Here is a 17,064-nt window from a genome sequence, read left to right on the forward strand (position 1 = left end):
AAATTTCAGTCTTTAATTAGCGATGAAATTTTAAAATTTTGTCACTAATTTTTAAAAAATTCCAACCGCAAGTATCTATTTTTGCCTTTTCCCCCTGTTTACATATATATCAATCGACACCATCACATACACATTACACATTTTCACAAATAACATATAACATTTACAAATACATATTAGATAACACATTATAACATTCATAAAGATTAAATTCAACAAAATGATATATTTACAAAAATAGAAAGTATCAAATGTAATCTAAGCAAGCATCAAATTAATATAACAACAAAACAAAAATAAATATCCATACATCTCAAATTAAAGTATAATACATGTAAATCTAATAATACGAAATACAACACCTCCTAGTGAGGCAATCCACTTCAAAAATAGTTTGAATAGCTAGTAGTAATGCGATAGGTTATTAATAAGACAATGAACATAGAATTATGACTAACATATTTAATTTAATAATATGAACAATATGGATAGAAAATTATTCTACACACATGAATATTAGTTTGAATATTTGTTAATGGTAATATATAGAATATATTTACAATGTTTCTGATATAATACAATTAGATATGCATCTAATATAAAAAAAATAATAGATATATTTTGCATATTTCATAAGTGATAAATAAAAAAAGAAAAGTAAAAGATCAAACACATCTCTAAGTCATCTACTACTTAGTATGGTCCTGAATGTCTAGAGTCTCTTGAGAGTCAAAATGATACGGCGTTTAACTCATCTGAGCCATGAATTCTCGCATTTCCTGTCTAATTTCCTCATATCTTATTCGGGATTGCCGCTCCTTTTAAAATTCTCTCTCTAATGGTGAGAGTCGATTCTTCACATCTTAATTTTTTTTACTCTAAGGCATCTACTCTAGTAGATGATCTGGATCCATTAGATGATTCGTTGGGACGACCACTGACCCTAGGAGTCATTACCCGATTATATACGAATCTTGCCTGAGATCCAAGATCGTAGAGGGTGGAGGTTTTTTTCCTTCCACCGATCAGATCATAATAAATCTCATTTATCTGGTCAATGGATAGAGTCTGCATTTCACCTCCCTTTGTAGAAGGTTGAGACGTTTGCGTAACCCTAGCAATGATTTCTTCTTATTTACATTAAAAAATATTCATATAAGATATTTATTAAAAAAGCTAATCATTACTAATAGTTAAATATATTCAAGTTTATAGTCTTACGTCTAATGCTGACTAATACGGGTTATAACGAGTAGACCTAGAAGATGACGTGGCAGTCAAGGTCAAGGTGATGTGGCGATCAAAGCTAAAGTGACGTGGCAATGAAAATCAAGGGAAGAGAGCATTCCCCACCTGGCGTTATTGTTTGTCCAGCGCTAAGGCTTTCAAGTCCAGCCTAACCAAATTGTAAGTCGTTCAGGAGAAGGCCAACCGACCCTTACACCGGTCGAATATAAGGGGTTTAGTACTTTACTTTTAAATTGAAAAGATAGTACGCCCAACCTAGTTTAAAGACGGTCGACCTTATAGGCCAGATGGAATGTTTGACTCATCTCGCAATCGATTAGCCAGAGGTCTGGTTAGAATAATGGTTGGTCTCCCCAACTCTCACAAATCTCTTTATGCATTCCCGGCCAAATAAAGGTTGGCCGGACTTAAGGCGCTTAGCCTCATAAATCTCTATGCAGGTCCAGCTAGATAAAAGGTTGGCCAAGCCTAAGGCACTCGGCTTCATATTGATGCCTAAATGGATTTTCAGCATGCACAGTTTGTTATACGATTTCTTGAATAGATTTTTAGGATGTCCAATGCATCATATTATTTGTCCAACAGATAGCTAATATTGTGCAGAATATAACTGAGCAGCTTAATGCAAGGATAGGCATAAAGACGATCGGTCTTAAGTGTCAGCTGGGATATATTCAGCCGACAACATGAGCAGACTATGCGGAACATAACTGAGCAACTTAATACAAGGACAAGCATAAAGACAGCCGGTCTTATGGGCCGGTCGGGATATACTCAACCTGCAACATGAGAAGACTTTATAGAATATAACTAAGCAACTTAATGCAAGGACAGGCATAAAAACAGTCGACCTCATGGACTGACTGGGATATACTTAGTTGATAACATGAGAAGAGAATCCTAACAACCTGTCAGAATAGCAACCACATGTCAAAGAATATTCTGCTAGAATCTTCTTAAGGATTATTGTGTCTCTCATTAGCCGACCAATTATAACAACATATTCTTTCAATGGCCTCAGCAATGGCATAGGCTATAAATGATAAAAAGGGTACATATATGAGTAAATGGAAGATTCCTCAAACAATTATAGTACATTGCCTATATTGTACACTTTCCATTGTCCAACAACCTCTGACATTCTTCGTCACCTCATGATTTCGGAGGTTATGAGAGGTGATATATAAAGAGGGTTCTCTCTATTGGTAAGATACGTTATCTGAACATCTGAAAAAAGCTTATTCTCGAGTGCACGTTCTTTAATGTTCTTCATTCACTCATCCAGAACTATACTGACTTAAGCGTCGGAGGATCTTCACCAGGGACTCCCCCTGGTTTTTAGGCGTTGACATTTTGTTGACTCGTCTTCGTGTGCATAGGATCGAGAGGAAGCCTCTCTGTGGAGAAAAAAAGTCTTCTCTCAGTCAACAACCAATCCACCGTGCCCAACACACCTTCTCTATAGTTTTTAGACAGGATCACTAACGATCGAAAATTGACAATTGCGTCATCCTTTGACTTGTGTATCTTGGTAAATACCTCCCTAGGGGGTCACTATAGCTTACTTTTCTCGATATTAAAGAATGTAATTAAATCAAAATATTAGAATTCATTGATAATTACATCATTCTTATATAAATATAGTAATTGTAAACTCACCAAATCTAAGGCATGTTCAACGATCGATCAGGATCCAGCTATATGCTTTGTGGATCCGGTACTAGGGCTAGCCAGCTTAGTGTTTCTGTTGGCTCAAGCTATTGTTGAATTTTCCTGCCATCTCTTCATCTAATATTCAAGAGAAAAAAAAATTTGACTCGTTTGTATTACGAAAATGAAAGGTTCATACTTGTTGAAATTTTTGTTTACATTAATCTCAACTAAATTATAGTTTGAATGGATTCTAGTACCTATTCTTGGAGTTAGATCATGACAAAAACATTTGAATAACACACGCCTTTTTATAGGTAAGGTAGGATATTCAACCTTTATGATTTCTTCAAGTCTCCAGTAATATCAAATTCAAAATTATTATTGTTAATAGATCCTTTTACATAAACACCAAAATTGAAGGTTAGTCTATGTGAATCCCGTTGTATAACGTGGAATTTGAAGTCATTACATAGTAACAAGAGTATAATAGTATCTTACGGAGAGGTCCAGATACAAGATTGAATATTCTGGAATCTTGCACATTTAATATTCTACGATCGTTCACTTATAAAAGTAGTTATGATATAAATTAAGTGGGAATTTGATACAAATGTATGAAATTTAAATTATTCTCTAACTTACATAGATTTGAAACTATAATGTAAATTTCATCTCTGAATTTTCAACTATCTCACTTACATCCATTGATGGATTCTTGTAGTTGTAGTTGTTATACGTACAAGCTGTCATGGAAGATAATTTTAAGATAATTGGGATAGCAAACAAACATAATGGGATGAATATTTGATTAAAGAAGTTAACTCACTTTATGTAGGGTTTGACCTCATCACAATTTAGGAGTTTATATGTTTTTGCAGTATAATATTTTTGTTGAGTTAACCATCTAGAAATAGATACACCCATTTGGTTACAAGGAAAGTTGAAAATAGAAGACATTTATGAGTCTATTGGCTTGGTATCTTCAAAATTTTGAGGACACTATCGGTATTTCTGTGTTACAAATATTATTATTTAATTTTCTCAAACCATTCAAATGGATACATATATTTGTACTGCACAAGACCGGTTAGTTATTCCTTGTAAGGTATGTGAACTGATAGATATTCCATTGAATCAAAAAAATTGGATGGGAAAATGCACTCAATTACATAGTATGAGAAGAATATCTATTTCTAGCTGAAGCATATCAGCCATCATAGTACACCTCATTGCCAAATCTCTGAAAAATAGACTAAATTCTGTAAGTGTTTACCAAACATTTTGAGGAAGTAAGTCATGAAAAATTACTAGAATAATTCTTTGCATAAATACATGATAGTCATGACTCTTCATTCCATACATCTTTGACATGTTCATATCCACACATCGAACCATGTTCATTATATAGTTGATTTCTTTCAATCAACTATATAAAGTTTTCTTACCATTTTTTTTAATGTATAACAAGTCTTTGAAAATTTATTGGTTGTTTAATCCTGATGCAACTTTGGTCTACTGACTAGTTCTTTTAATTTTTTACATGATTTTATAGTGTCTTTAGTTCTTTCAGGCACATTCATCACAGTGTTGAAAATATTTTCGAATAATTTTTTTTCAACATGCATCACATATAAATTATGTCAAATAAGCAGATACTTTCAATATGTCAGCTCCTAGAAAACGATTCTTTTCTTCTAACCACACTTGCACTGCCTAACAATATATTTATTTATCTAATCATAATTAGACTGAGATACTAGTAAGAATACATAGTTGTCTATTTTGTTAATGACTTCACCTGACTTGATTGTTTATAGAAGTTTTTTTACTACAACATTCTTAATGAAAATTTTCTTATTTCGCCTAAAAGGGTATTCAACTGGTAAATATTTATGGTGATTATCAAACCAAGATACCTTCCCACTGTAAGGTAATAAAAATATATTAGACTCTATTATGTAATGTGAGCATGGTAATTTACCAGTCGTGCTCCATCATGACAACATTGAGTATGATGAAAAATCATTGATTGTTCATAATAGGATAACATGAAATGTAAAATTAGTTTTACTTGTAATATCATAAGTTTCTGAGCCTACATTTCATAATTCATTAAGCTCGACAATCAGAGGTTGCAAGAAAACATATATCTTCTCTTTCGGTTCCTTGGACTTGGAATAAGTACATAAGAAATATGAATTCATCTTTCATGCACATCCATGCATGGAGGTAAGTTATACTGTGTTAATATAACTGGCCAAGATAAATATTATTGTCCTGGCTGACCAAATAACTGAAATCTAACTGTAGAAAGTCTAGTCTTCCATTACGTGATTCCATTGTAAAGGATGTTTCCATGCAGGGGAGTCATAAGGAGGACACATACCTCTTTTGTGTGCATATTCATGATGTCACCTCATATAGCTTGCTGTTGCAGCAGATGCATACAAGCATTGAAATCTAGCAGTTAATGGAAAGTAATATATAACTTTTATACAATCTTTTTCTTCTTCCTCCCTGATATGCGACTACTATGCTTATAATAAGGGTGAATATAGATTCTGCATTCAATAAGTTCATTGTCATTATTCTAAAATATTATGCAGTTGTTTATACAATAATTAATCTTTTCTATAAGCAAATCTAAACTCCTCACTAATTTCTTTGTACTGTAGAAGCTATCAGTGGCATGCCTTGGAGGTATACTTGTCCCACAGAATGAACGGTACCCCCTAGTGACAATATACGATGCAACATGATATGAGTCTACAACATGGACCTAAAAGCACGATGGAAGATATAAAACATAGCCAAAGAGGGATTTACACATTCCACTCACAACATGAAAGCTAAAAATGACTGTGTGCCGACATGACTTAACACAACAAATATCACAACTAAATATAAATACACCACAAGATTAAAATCCATGAACAAAACCAAATGCAAAAACTAAACAATAAGACATAATGTGGGAAATATGATCTCGAGTGTAATGTGGAACTGGTAGTCAGGATGTCTAAGCAACACAACACATCCTCTATCAGCTAACCTAAAAGTCAAAGGAAAAGTAAGTGGTAGTGAGTACAACAACTCAGTGAATATAAGAAGATAGTGCATGATATTATATATAAGGATATCAAAAGATGCAGTTTCAAGTAAAATACTTACTAAAAAGTAAGAGCGTCAATATAATAATCTACTACCCAAAAGCATAACAATAATATAACACTCTACTAATCTGCTCAATCAGGTATAATCAATAGACCAGGAGTATATACAAGGCATCCAAACCTGCATAACCAAATACATAACCATCATATAACAAGTATATGACAAGTCTTAACTAGCACAACATAATACAACGAATATACCTCATGGGTAGTCAGGTTATATAACTAGTCACTATCCACAAGAGAATGTTCTACCATGGATAGTCTCATAGGCGGACAGGGTGAGATAGCTATATAGCTTCCCAATCACTGACTGTAGGAGGACGCTCTATCATGAATGGTCCCATGGGCATTCAGGATATGTAAATAGTCATTATCTGTGGGAGAACGCTTTACCATGAATGGTCCCGTGGAAAGATAGGATATGTAAACAATCACTATCTATGGAAGAACACTCAACCACGAATAGTCTCATGGACAAAAAGGAGGTATAAGTGTACAAACCAAAAATAATAAATAGTAGTGGCAATCATATTCAAGAGTGAACTCTGCTAGCTACACTATGGTATGATCTCACTAGCATATACAAAGTATAACAACAGTAAGTAAAACAATCAACCAATCTCATTAAGAGAACACTAGTTATCTAGTGGTAACATCTCAACTAACTCCATGGTATCATCATAAATAACTAAAATAGCGAGGTCATAATTGTTGATGCAATCAACCTCCAGGGTTTTAATATATGACAAACATGTTTAATGGATTTTGGTCAAGGTTAACCTAGTTAAGTGACTGAATCTAGGTGGTGAAAGTCCTAGTGAATGAAGTTAGGTGGTGAAAGTTTTAGTGAGTAAAGCTAGGTGGTGAAAGTCCTGGTGAGTGAAGACAGACAATAGAAAATATTAGGGGGAGATAACCTTAGGTAATAAGAAGCCTTGGAGGAGTGAACTACAAGCATGTGTGACCAAATGATTTCCGGTCGACCACGCGTGGTTGACTGAACCAGCTGATTTTGGTAAACCTAAGTATAATTTTACCAACACTATTTTACATTATTATTATTGCTATTATGCTAATTTAGTATTGCAGAAAAAGTCTTAGTAGATTAGGCGATCAGACACTGAGTAGAGAAAGTTCAAACAGATCTGGAGGATCAAATGTTTGGTAGGTGAGTTGAGGTAAGTTACTAGAGATAGTGAAATGAGGTCGTGACCCATTTAGGATAAACCTTAGGTACTGATCAAATTGAAGAAACCAATAGAGGTTTTTAAGTTGAGATTAAGACATCCCTTGCTATCTTCATATTGCATACTATATTTGTTCTAACTCTATTTTGCAAGAAAAATATTGTGTTGTTGTCTAACACTATTTTGCAAGATCATATGACCCTTTGAATTTCAAAGGATCGTAACTTTTTACTCAAGACTTGGAATCAGGCTCTATCAGCGGCCACGTGTGCAAAACTTCGAGATCTATAATTTAGAAATCTACATTTTATCAATTGACTGAAAGGATCTATCCACTGATCAAAGGGATCAGTCGATGGATAAAAGTTACATTGGAAAGTGAAAAATGATCGGGTCGAAGCGCAGGAAAGGAGATTCAAAGGTTTCATCAACGGATCAGGTGGATCAATCGATGGATAAAAGTTGGGAACTGCAAAATGATTAGATCAAAGTGCAGGAAAGGAAATCCAGAGGTTCTATTGACAGATCAGGTGGATCAGTCGATGGAACAATGGGATTTTCATGATTTTACATATCAGACCACAACAAACAGGGAAGGACGCAGTGATTAGTCGACGGATAAGTTTATCAGTCGACAGATAGGTTCAATCGACGAAACATTTTATCAATTAATGGAAAAAGACCTATTAAAGAATCCCTCAAGCTCTAAGTCATGTAGAACTCTCTGTCATCTGATTTTCTACTGCTCTTCTTCTATGTTGGTGCAAGTTGCTACTACTACGACGTCATCAAGTCTCTGACAACCTACACTTTCTCTTATACTTATTCGTGTCGGTACATTTATTTACTTACATTTTGTATTCAATTTGTAATATTATTTTCTCATATAGTGGATTTCCCAATGAGTGTAGTCGATGATTGTGGGTCTTAGAGTAGGAGTCCTCGAAGGCTCCGAACTAAGTAAAAGATTTGTTTCTTGTCTTATTACTCTTTATTTTATTTCCGCTATACACTCGAGTTTTAACTAAAAAAAAGAAAGTTTTAAAAGGACGAGATTCACCTCCCCCCCTCTCGCCCTCAATGATCCTTCAATAATCAAGTAGTCTCATATGGTAATCCAAAACAAATAACCTAGTAGAATACTTTACTATAAGTATCATGTGGTAGTTTTGATGTGATCAAGCAAGTCAAGTTAGGTCCTGTTATGTTTTGACACCCTGTGTCTAAGTGTGCAGGAACTTAAGAGCATAGGAAGTTGAGTGAAAGATGCAACTAGCGAGAAGGATGGCACGAGAGAGACTCAACGAGCTCGGTGCGTCTGAGGGACGAGTTACTGCGGAAGAATATGCTGATAGACGAGGAGGTGCGCAACATTTCTGAGGGACGAGAAGTCAGAACGGAAGGTTGCTCAAGAAGGATGGAAAATAGATTCAGGTGAGCCCTATTCCGGATGACCAAAATCACCCAAGTGAGCGGAGTACGCTGGCGGACAAGAAGGAAGCGCGTGGTGATTCCGAGGGATAAGTAACCGGAGCGGAAGGCTGCTCGAGAAGCCCGGAAAATGAGTTCGGGTGAGTCCTATTCTGGATAGCCAAAATCACCCAAGCGAGCGGAGCCGGAGCGGAACACTCGGATTAAAAAGTCAATAGGAGGTTGACTTTTGGGTCCGGGTGCTCGAATCACCTGGGCACCTCAACTAGCGAGGGATGTGTCGACCCAATCTGGGCACTCGAAACCCTTCCGGGAGCCTGGACTAGTAATGTTATTGAAACACTCGCTGTCGTGATCCAGTACGACGAGGATAAAATTCTATCCACATCTAAGCGCCTAGAACCCTTCCAAGCATCTCGATTAGGGCTATAAATACAACCCTGATCCCAGTAGTTGAAGAACAATACTTGTAAATAATTCCTTTATCTGTTCTATTACTGCTTGAGCTGCCAATGCTGTAAGAGGTTTCTTTGCCTAAAGGAGACTTTGATAATGAGCTCTAATTGCCTTGGATTAGCAATCATTTGATTGTAAATCAAGTAATTCCTTTTGTGTCTCTGTCTTTAGTTTACTTACTTTCTTTTTATGTAACTGCCAGTTTTAATAAAGCTATAAAGTTCGAGGAAGGTTTATTTTTATTTGTAGGGCTATTCACCCCCCTTTAACCGATCACTAGGGGATCCAATAATTGGTATCAAAGCAAGGTCGCTTTAGAAGGACTAATCGTCAACTGAAGCACAAGAAATGGCCAAAGCTAGCATCTGCCCTCCAGTATTCGAGGGGGAGTTCGCGTTTTGGAGACATCAAATAGAGGTATACTTTATAACCAATTTCAATATTTTACTAACAATTAAGTATAGTTTTGATATGCCCAAAAGCAAAGAAGGAAAAGAACTTGAGGAGCATCGACGGACTGAGAAGCAACGCAATGATTTTATGGCAAATGATAAGGCTGAGTTCCAACTTCTGAGCATTCTGCCTGCTCAGGATCTCGATAGAATCGGCAAATACAAAAGTGCATAAGAACTCTGGGAAAAGTTCTTGAAACTCTACGAAGAACCGAAAGAAGTCAAATCCAACTCCTCGATGGACACCAAGTCATCGTCAGAAGAATTCGAGATCGAGGAAGTTACCAAAACAACTCTTATAGCCGAATACCTACCTAAAGATAATGAAAGCTCATCCGAGATGAGCATTAATGAATGAGGAGAGTCTTCAGAAGAAAGCAGCGATGAAGGGAAAGGAACATCAGAAGAAAGCAGCTCTACAAGGGGAGTATCAGATTCATAAATCAACAAGGTAAGTCAGGTACGATCTCTATCTCCGGATAAATTGGTTAAATTTATAAAAATGTTGTTGAAGAGTTCTTGCAAATTAGAAATAGAAAATAAAAAATTATTAAAAGAAAATAATAAGTTAAAAGGAACTTTAGCAATGTATTAGAGGATTTTGACAAGATAAAAATAGAAAATAAAAAATTAGAAATAGGAATAAAAAATCTTGCATGCTCATATGTTCAACAAGCTCGAAATAATAATAGACTAAATTAGCAATTTAGATATCATTAGGGTCAAATTAGAAAATTATTATCAAAAAAATATCTCTAAGAAATTTTGATTAATCCTGTTGGATATAATTTATATTGGATACCAAAATCGTACTTAAATTAAATTTTTTTCGCATGCCCTAATTTTTAACTAAATTAAAGTTTTTATTTTCTAATGTTTTCAAATAAATTTCTTTACATAATTTATGTTATAAATTAATTAGAATTTAATTTTTCTGAGAAAGATAATTTCATCTCTTCTCAATGGAACTTTTTTTTAGAATTTTCTATTCATTATATTTTTTTATGAATTTTTCTCACAAAAATCATATTTTTTTCAATTTAAAATTGGTTCAAAGAGGTATTTTTTTGCAAACTTTACTTTTCTAAAAAATTCTTCTCATATTATTGATTAAAGAAAATATTTTTTTAAAAATTTATTGACCATTGTATTATTTTTCTATGATTTTTTATCATATTTTAAATGTTAAAAATTTGATTTTTGTTCAAATTTTGAAAAATAATGTTTCTGTAAAAATGCATGCTCTATTTCATTTTTAGAAACTTTTCCACGATTTCCTTGAGTCTAGAAATTATCTTTAAATTTTTTTAATACAACCTTTTGTAGAAAATATTTTATTATTGCTTAAAATCAATTCAATCTTTCGTAAAAATTTTATCACAGCTTTTGGATATTTCTCTGATTTTTAAATTCTCAGAATTTTTTGAACAATTAAAAATAATTTCTTTCAAAAGTGTTATTATAAATCAAGATCTTCAAAACATAAACTTCTTGATTTTTTTTTATGATAGTCACTATATTTTATCCCTTAGACTTTGTTTCAATTTATTTTCAGTTATTTGCATAGATTACCCCATTTTAATGTGATCAAAGGGGGAGAATTAAAGATTAAGTCAAGGGGGAGGCTACATTTTTTTTGAAAATCATGTACTTACAATTTTATAACTGTTATTTGTTTAAGGTTTATCCTAACTTAACTTGGGGTTGCTCATATCAAAAAAGGAGCAAATTGTAAGTACCCCGTGGTAGTTTTGATGTGATCAACCAAGTCAAGTTAGGTACTGTTATGTTTTGATGCCCTGTGTCTAAATGTTTGGGAACTTAGGAGCACAGGAAGTCGAGCGAATGACTCAGCTAGCGAGAAGGACGACATGAGAGAGAGTCGACGAGATCGGTGCGCCCAAGGGATGAAGTGATGCGGAAGAGTACGCTAGCGGATGAGAAGGAGGCGCACGACGTTTCTAAGGGACGAGAAGCCAAAGCAGAAGGTTGCTCGAGAGGGTCAAAAAATATGTTCGGGTGGCCGAAATCACCCAAGCGAGCGGAGTACGCTAGCGGACAAGAAGGAAGCGAGCAGCTGTTCTGAGGGATGAAAAGCCAAAGCAGAAGGTTACTCGAGAAAATCGAAAAATGAGTTCGGGTGAGCCCTATTCAGAATGGTCGAAGTCACCCAAGCGAGCAGAGCCAGAGTGGAAGACTTAGACCTAAGCGAGCAGAACCAGAGCGAAAGCTCTGAACCAAAAAGTCAACAAGAGGTTGACTTTTGTGTCTGGGCGCATCGATCACCTGGGCGCCTCACCCAGCGGGGGTTGTGTAGACCCAGTCCTGGCACTCGGAACCCTTCCTGGTTCCCTGACCAAAAATATTATCGAAGCACGTGCTGTCACAATCCAATTCAATGAGGATAAAATTCTATCTACGTCCAAGCGCTTGGAACCCTTTCAGGCAGCCTGATTAGGACTATAAATATAGTCCTGATCCTAGTAGTTGAAGAACATGACTTGTAAACAATTTCTTTGTCTGTTCCACTATTGCTTGAGTTGTCAAAGCTGTAAGAGGCTTCTCCACCTGAATGAGACTTTGATAGTGTGCTCTAATTGCCTTGGATTAATAATCCTCTGATTGCAAATCAAGTAATTCCTTTTGTGCCTCTGTCTTTAGTTTACTTACTATTTCTTTTTATGTAAGTGTCAGTTTTAATAAATCTGTAAAATTTGAGGAAGGTTCATTTTTATTTGCAGGGCTATCACCCTCTTCTAGCCGGCCGCCAGGGGTCCAGCATTTACCACTTGCTATAGTATAATATCTAATATGTATAGGCATGAGCCTATGTATATAACCATATAGTATGGTATAAATGCTCGAGCATCTGTCCACAACTACACTATGGTCTGGAAATATCCTACATGTATAGCCAACCTAAGAAGGAATAATAATTTAGACTGCATAGATATCAAAATATATCAAAATACAAAATCAAGTAATAAAAGGTCAAGCTCAAGAAGTAACATAGAGTAGATATCAAAGTACAAACAACTACTACACAAGCAATGTAAATAATAGAGTCATGCACTAGCAAGCAAGAACTACCCACCTCAAATGTAGCTCATGCTATATAACTCTCACGTTGAGATGCTCATCTCAATCAGAGTCCTGTATTGAAATGTACAATTTAGCTAACCACATATGCAACGATTAGTTAAACTAAATCCTAACCTAATTAGGAAAAATCTTAATTGAACTATCATTAATTAATCCCTAATTAATGATTAGCTTCAATTAATCCCAATTCCTTGATTAAATTTGATCTAACTCATCTATAACCCTAATATAATCCATCCAAATGATTAAATTTAGAAATCCTATTTGAATCAATCTACCTATTAATTAACTCAAATTGATTAATAACCACTTAATTAAACCTAGGTTTAATCAATCAATGAATCTAACTCCTTCATAATATTCCTCAAATCTGATTGTAACATAAACAAAACTGAATGAATAGAACTAATAGGGTAAAGAAATATATTACCCTACGGCTTCTCTTCTGGTAGTATACTGTAATAGTGTAGGTGATGGAGGGCTGACAGCTACAACTAATTAGACCAAATGACACCTACCGAGGTAGGGGCATATCACGACGGTTGTCGTGGCTGCTAAGAGTCGAGGCATGTCGCACCACTGTGGTGGCTAGGGAAGTGGCATTGCTAGGCTAGCCTCACACGATGTGACGAAGCAACGATGAAGAGGGGAGATAGATCTGTGGTTGTTCATAGGCAGTTGGTCAATCACTGGTGGTGGCAGTGGGAATTGGTCGGTGATGTCATGCTGCCAGAGATGGGATTAGGAGATGGTGATTGGGTTAGGCTCGGATGAAGAGGCGATAACAGTTCTCACCCGGCCGATGGCGTCATCGTCCTGGCCTCACACGAAGGGCAACGTCAGCTCGGAGAGAAATGAATTGGCGACAGCGAAGAGAAGAAGGAGAGTGATCGAGAGAGATAATATATACATATAGCTTATATTCCAATCAATTCCCTGTTGGGATATGCCCGATGTGGGTGCGTGCTAGAACACGTTTTGTAAACATGTGCAGTGAAAAATAAAATAATAATAATTTCTAATTATTACATCACACATACCACACACATACAAGGATACAACATGCCAAAAATGATCGCATAATTAAAATTTTATGGGAAGTAAATTTACGCTATGTATATCTTAAAGATGACCTATAACGAGAAGGGCATCAACTGTAGTGATGTTGTCGAATCTCACCTCTATTCGTATCTACTCAAACCTTCTCAAGACAACTCCTTGAGTACAAGTTTCTTCTTCAGAAGTTACTAGCCATAAGCGAAGAAGAGAGATCAAGAGGAAAAAGAAGAGAAACTCACAAGGGAGAGTTTTTCTCCATTATGGTGGTCACGGCAACAAGTAGGGGCGGATGTACCGGGGGGCGACGTCGGCGGTCAACCGCCCCCCCTTGCCGGCAGAACAAAAAAAAATTGGGGCGGTAAGAAACTCTTCACATGCACTCGCAGCAGCAGGAGAAAAAACACAAGCCGATGAGCGGTAAGTGGAGAAAACGAAGAGACGAAGACCGGTTCATTTTTTTAATTGTGAACCACGTTGACACGTTTCCATATATAAAGGTTTATTTTTTATATTTTTATTTATCTCTCCTCCGTTTTTGGTTTCCACCGCTCACAAAACTTTGTGATCTTGCCCTTTGTTTTTTCTCTCTGTCGAGCGCCGACCAAAGCGGCAAAGCCCTACGTCCAAAGGTTTTTTTCTCTCTACCGAGCGTCGACCAAAGTGGCAAAGCCTTGCGTCCAAAGGTTTTTTTTCTCTCTGCCGAGTGCCGATCAAAGCGGCAAAGCGCCAAAGCCCAAAGGTGAAGTCTTCAACCTTTAGGTAACTGAGGTAAGTGGGTTTTATTTTATTTTATTTTTTTAATAATTATTTGATTGTTTCTTGATTACAATGTATGATACAATTAACAATTAAAAATTTTGATTGTTTAAATGTTTAGTTGCTTTTGTATATTTGATTGTTGGATAATTGAAAATTTAGATTTTGTATATTTAATGGTTGGATAATTTGTAATTTAGTTTTTGTATAAACTCCGAATATGTAATTAGTTTTTTATTAGTTGTTAGTTAATTGTAATTTGTGAATATTAATAATTATGCTAAATTAATTTTATTTTTTTAAAAGAATTGTGTGACGAATGATGTTAAATAATTTAATTGTGTTATTGTTGAATTGTTCACATTACTTTATGTTGATAATTTTTCCCCATACATTATAATTTGTAGAAAATGTTGAAATATTTTGCAAAGAGGCTTAGGAGTTCAATTAAATCGTCTATTGTTCCGGATGAAGAGTCTACTCCTGCACCACAACCACCACCACCTCCTCCTCCTCCTGCGTAAATTTTATTTGAAAATATTGAAAATCTGAGTAGTGAAGTAGAAATTGTTGCTGATCCTGGTTTATGAAAATTGATTGAAGAGTATGATGTTGGTGCTAGAGATCGTACTCGAAAAGAATATGTTGCTATAGGCCCTTGTCAACCTCGAGGCCATAATTTCCCAAGAAAAAAATGGGTAAAGACAATAGATGTTTCAGAGAGGTTTGGTTTAAAGACCGTGATTGGTTGGAGTATAGTGTTTCAAAGGATGCAACCTTTTGTTTCTGGTGTTATCTTTTTAGACCTAGTAATATAGGGTTTGGAGGAGATGATGTGTTTACGAGATCTGGTTTCATAAATTGGAAATAAGCAATTGAAAAATTCAATGAGCATGTAGGTGGAGTTGATAGTGCACACAATGAGGCAAGAATACAGTTTGAGGGTTTCAAGAATCAAAGACAAAGTGTGGAGTATTCATTTTCATCGGGGAAGCATGAGCTTGAAGTTGCTTATCGCAAACGCTTGACTTCCATTTTAAAAGTAATTCAATTTTTGTTGTTACAAGGATTGCCTTTTCGGGGACATGATGAGTCTTTGACATCATCCAATAGAGGAATTTTTTTAGAATTGCTCAAATGGTATAGCTCAAAGTGCCCAGAAGTTGTGGCAGTTGTTGGAATGAATGCACCTGGAAATAATCAAATGATTGCCCCAAAAATTCTAAAGCAACTAGTGAATGCTTGTGCAGTTGAGACCACAAATGCTATTCTAGCTGATCTTGGAGATAGGTGGTTCACTTTACTACTTGATGAGGCTCATGATTGTTCAGTGAAAGAGCAAATGATAGTTGTTATTAGATATGCGAACAAACATGGAGAGGTGATTGAACGATTTATGGTTGTAGTTCATGTTGCAATAACTACAGCTGCTTGTTTGAAGGAGGCAATCGACTCTTTATTTGCTAAGTATGGTTTGTCAGTGGCGAGATTGAGGGGTCAAGGATATGATGGTGCTTCAAATATGTCTGGAGAATTTAATGGCTTAAAGTCATTGATAATGAAAGAAAATCCGTATGCATTGTATGTTCATTGTTTTGCTTATCAACTCCAGCTAGTGGTTGTAGCTATTGCTCAAGCAAATCAATATATTTGTGATTTCATGTGGATTGTTGGTTCGATTGTGAACACACCTGCATCATCTTGCAAAAAGGGCCGACAAACTTCGATAACTTTAACATGATAGAAAAGTTAAACTTCTTGAAAGAGGAGAGATTAGTTTTGGTAGAGGACTAAACCAAGAAGCTAGTCTAGCTAGACCTGGAGATACACGATGGGGGTCTCATCATTCAACTTTATGTCATATTGAACAAATGTGGCCATCTGTTATAGAGGTTCTTCAAAATTTGATTGATGATGGTGATTGTTCTTCTAAGGGTTTAAGTAGAACTTTGGTTGAAAGAATGGAGAGGTATGAATTTGTGTTTATTCTACTATTGATGAAACGTATATTGGCAATCACAAATCATTTGTCAATCGTTCTACAAGAGAAAGATCAAAATATTGTGAATGTGATGTGTGTTGATCAATAATGTGAAATGCAAATTGCAAAAGTTGAGAGATTCTGGATGGGGTATTTTACTTGAGGATGTGAAGAAGTTTTGTAACACTCATTCCATTGAAATAAATAATATGACAAATAACATCAACAGTCGCAGTCGTTTGAAGAGAGATGGAAAAAATATTAATTTTTATCACTACTACCATGTTGAAATCTTTTGTGAGGTAACTTCATAATTATTTTTTTGTTTACCATCAATTAAATTCCTTTAAACAGTAACATATTTATTAATTTTTACTTTTGTTGTTTGATTTTTAAATTGTAGGTTATCGATATTATTCTACAAGAGATGGATAGTTGTTTCTCTGAAACAACTACAGATTTGTTGATTAATATGTCATGCCTTGATCCTAGGAACTCATTCTCTAGATTTGATGTGCATAAGTTAGTGCGTCTGACTCATTTTTATGAGGATGATTTTTCTT

The 17,064-nt window shown here is 35.4% G+C and overlaps 1 protein-coding gene across 1 annotated transcript; it reads left to right on the top strand.

Moving 5' to 3' along the window:
• Positions 1-13,344: 13,344 nt before the first annotated feature.
• Positions 13,345-16,261, top strand: LOC122013554 (zinc finger MYM-type protein 1-like). Its single transcript, XM_042569818.1, has 2 exons — positions 13,345-13,456; positions 15,420-16,261. The coding sequence occupies exons 1-2, from the start codon at positions 13,345-13,347 to the stop codon at positions 16,259-16,261; spliced, it is 954 nt and encodes a 317-aa protein (XP_042425752.1).
• The last annotated feature ends 803 nt before the right edge of the window (positions 16,262-17,064 follow it).

Source organism: Zingiber officinale, chromosome 8B, assembly GCF_018446385.1.
Source record: "Zingiber officinale cultivar Zhangliang chromosome 8B, Zo_v1.1, whole genome shotgun sequence".
Lineage (NCBI taxonomy): Eukaryota > Viridiplantae > Streptophyta > Magnoliopsida > Zingiberales > Zingiberaceae > Zingiber > Zingiber officinale.

Bases quoted from the DNA above. Each gene is read 5' to 3' on its own strand.
- LOC122013554 (XM_042569818.1), top strand. From the start codon at position 13,345: ATGAAGAGGGGAGATAGATCTGTGGTTGTTCATAGGCAGTTGGTCAAT. The intron at 13,457-15,419 runs GTGATTGGGTTA...ATGAGCATGTAG, and splicing joins AGAGATGGGATTAGGAGATG to GTGGAGTTGATAGTGCACAC.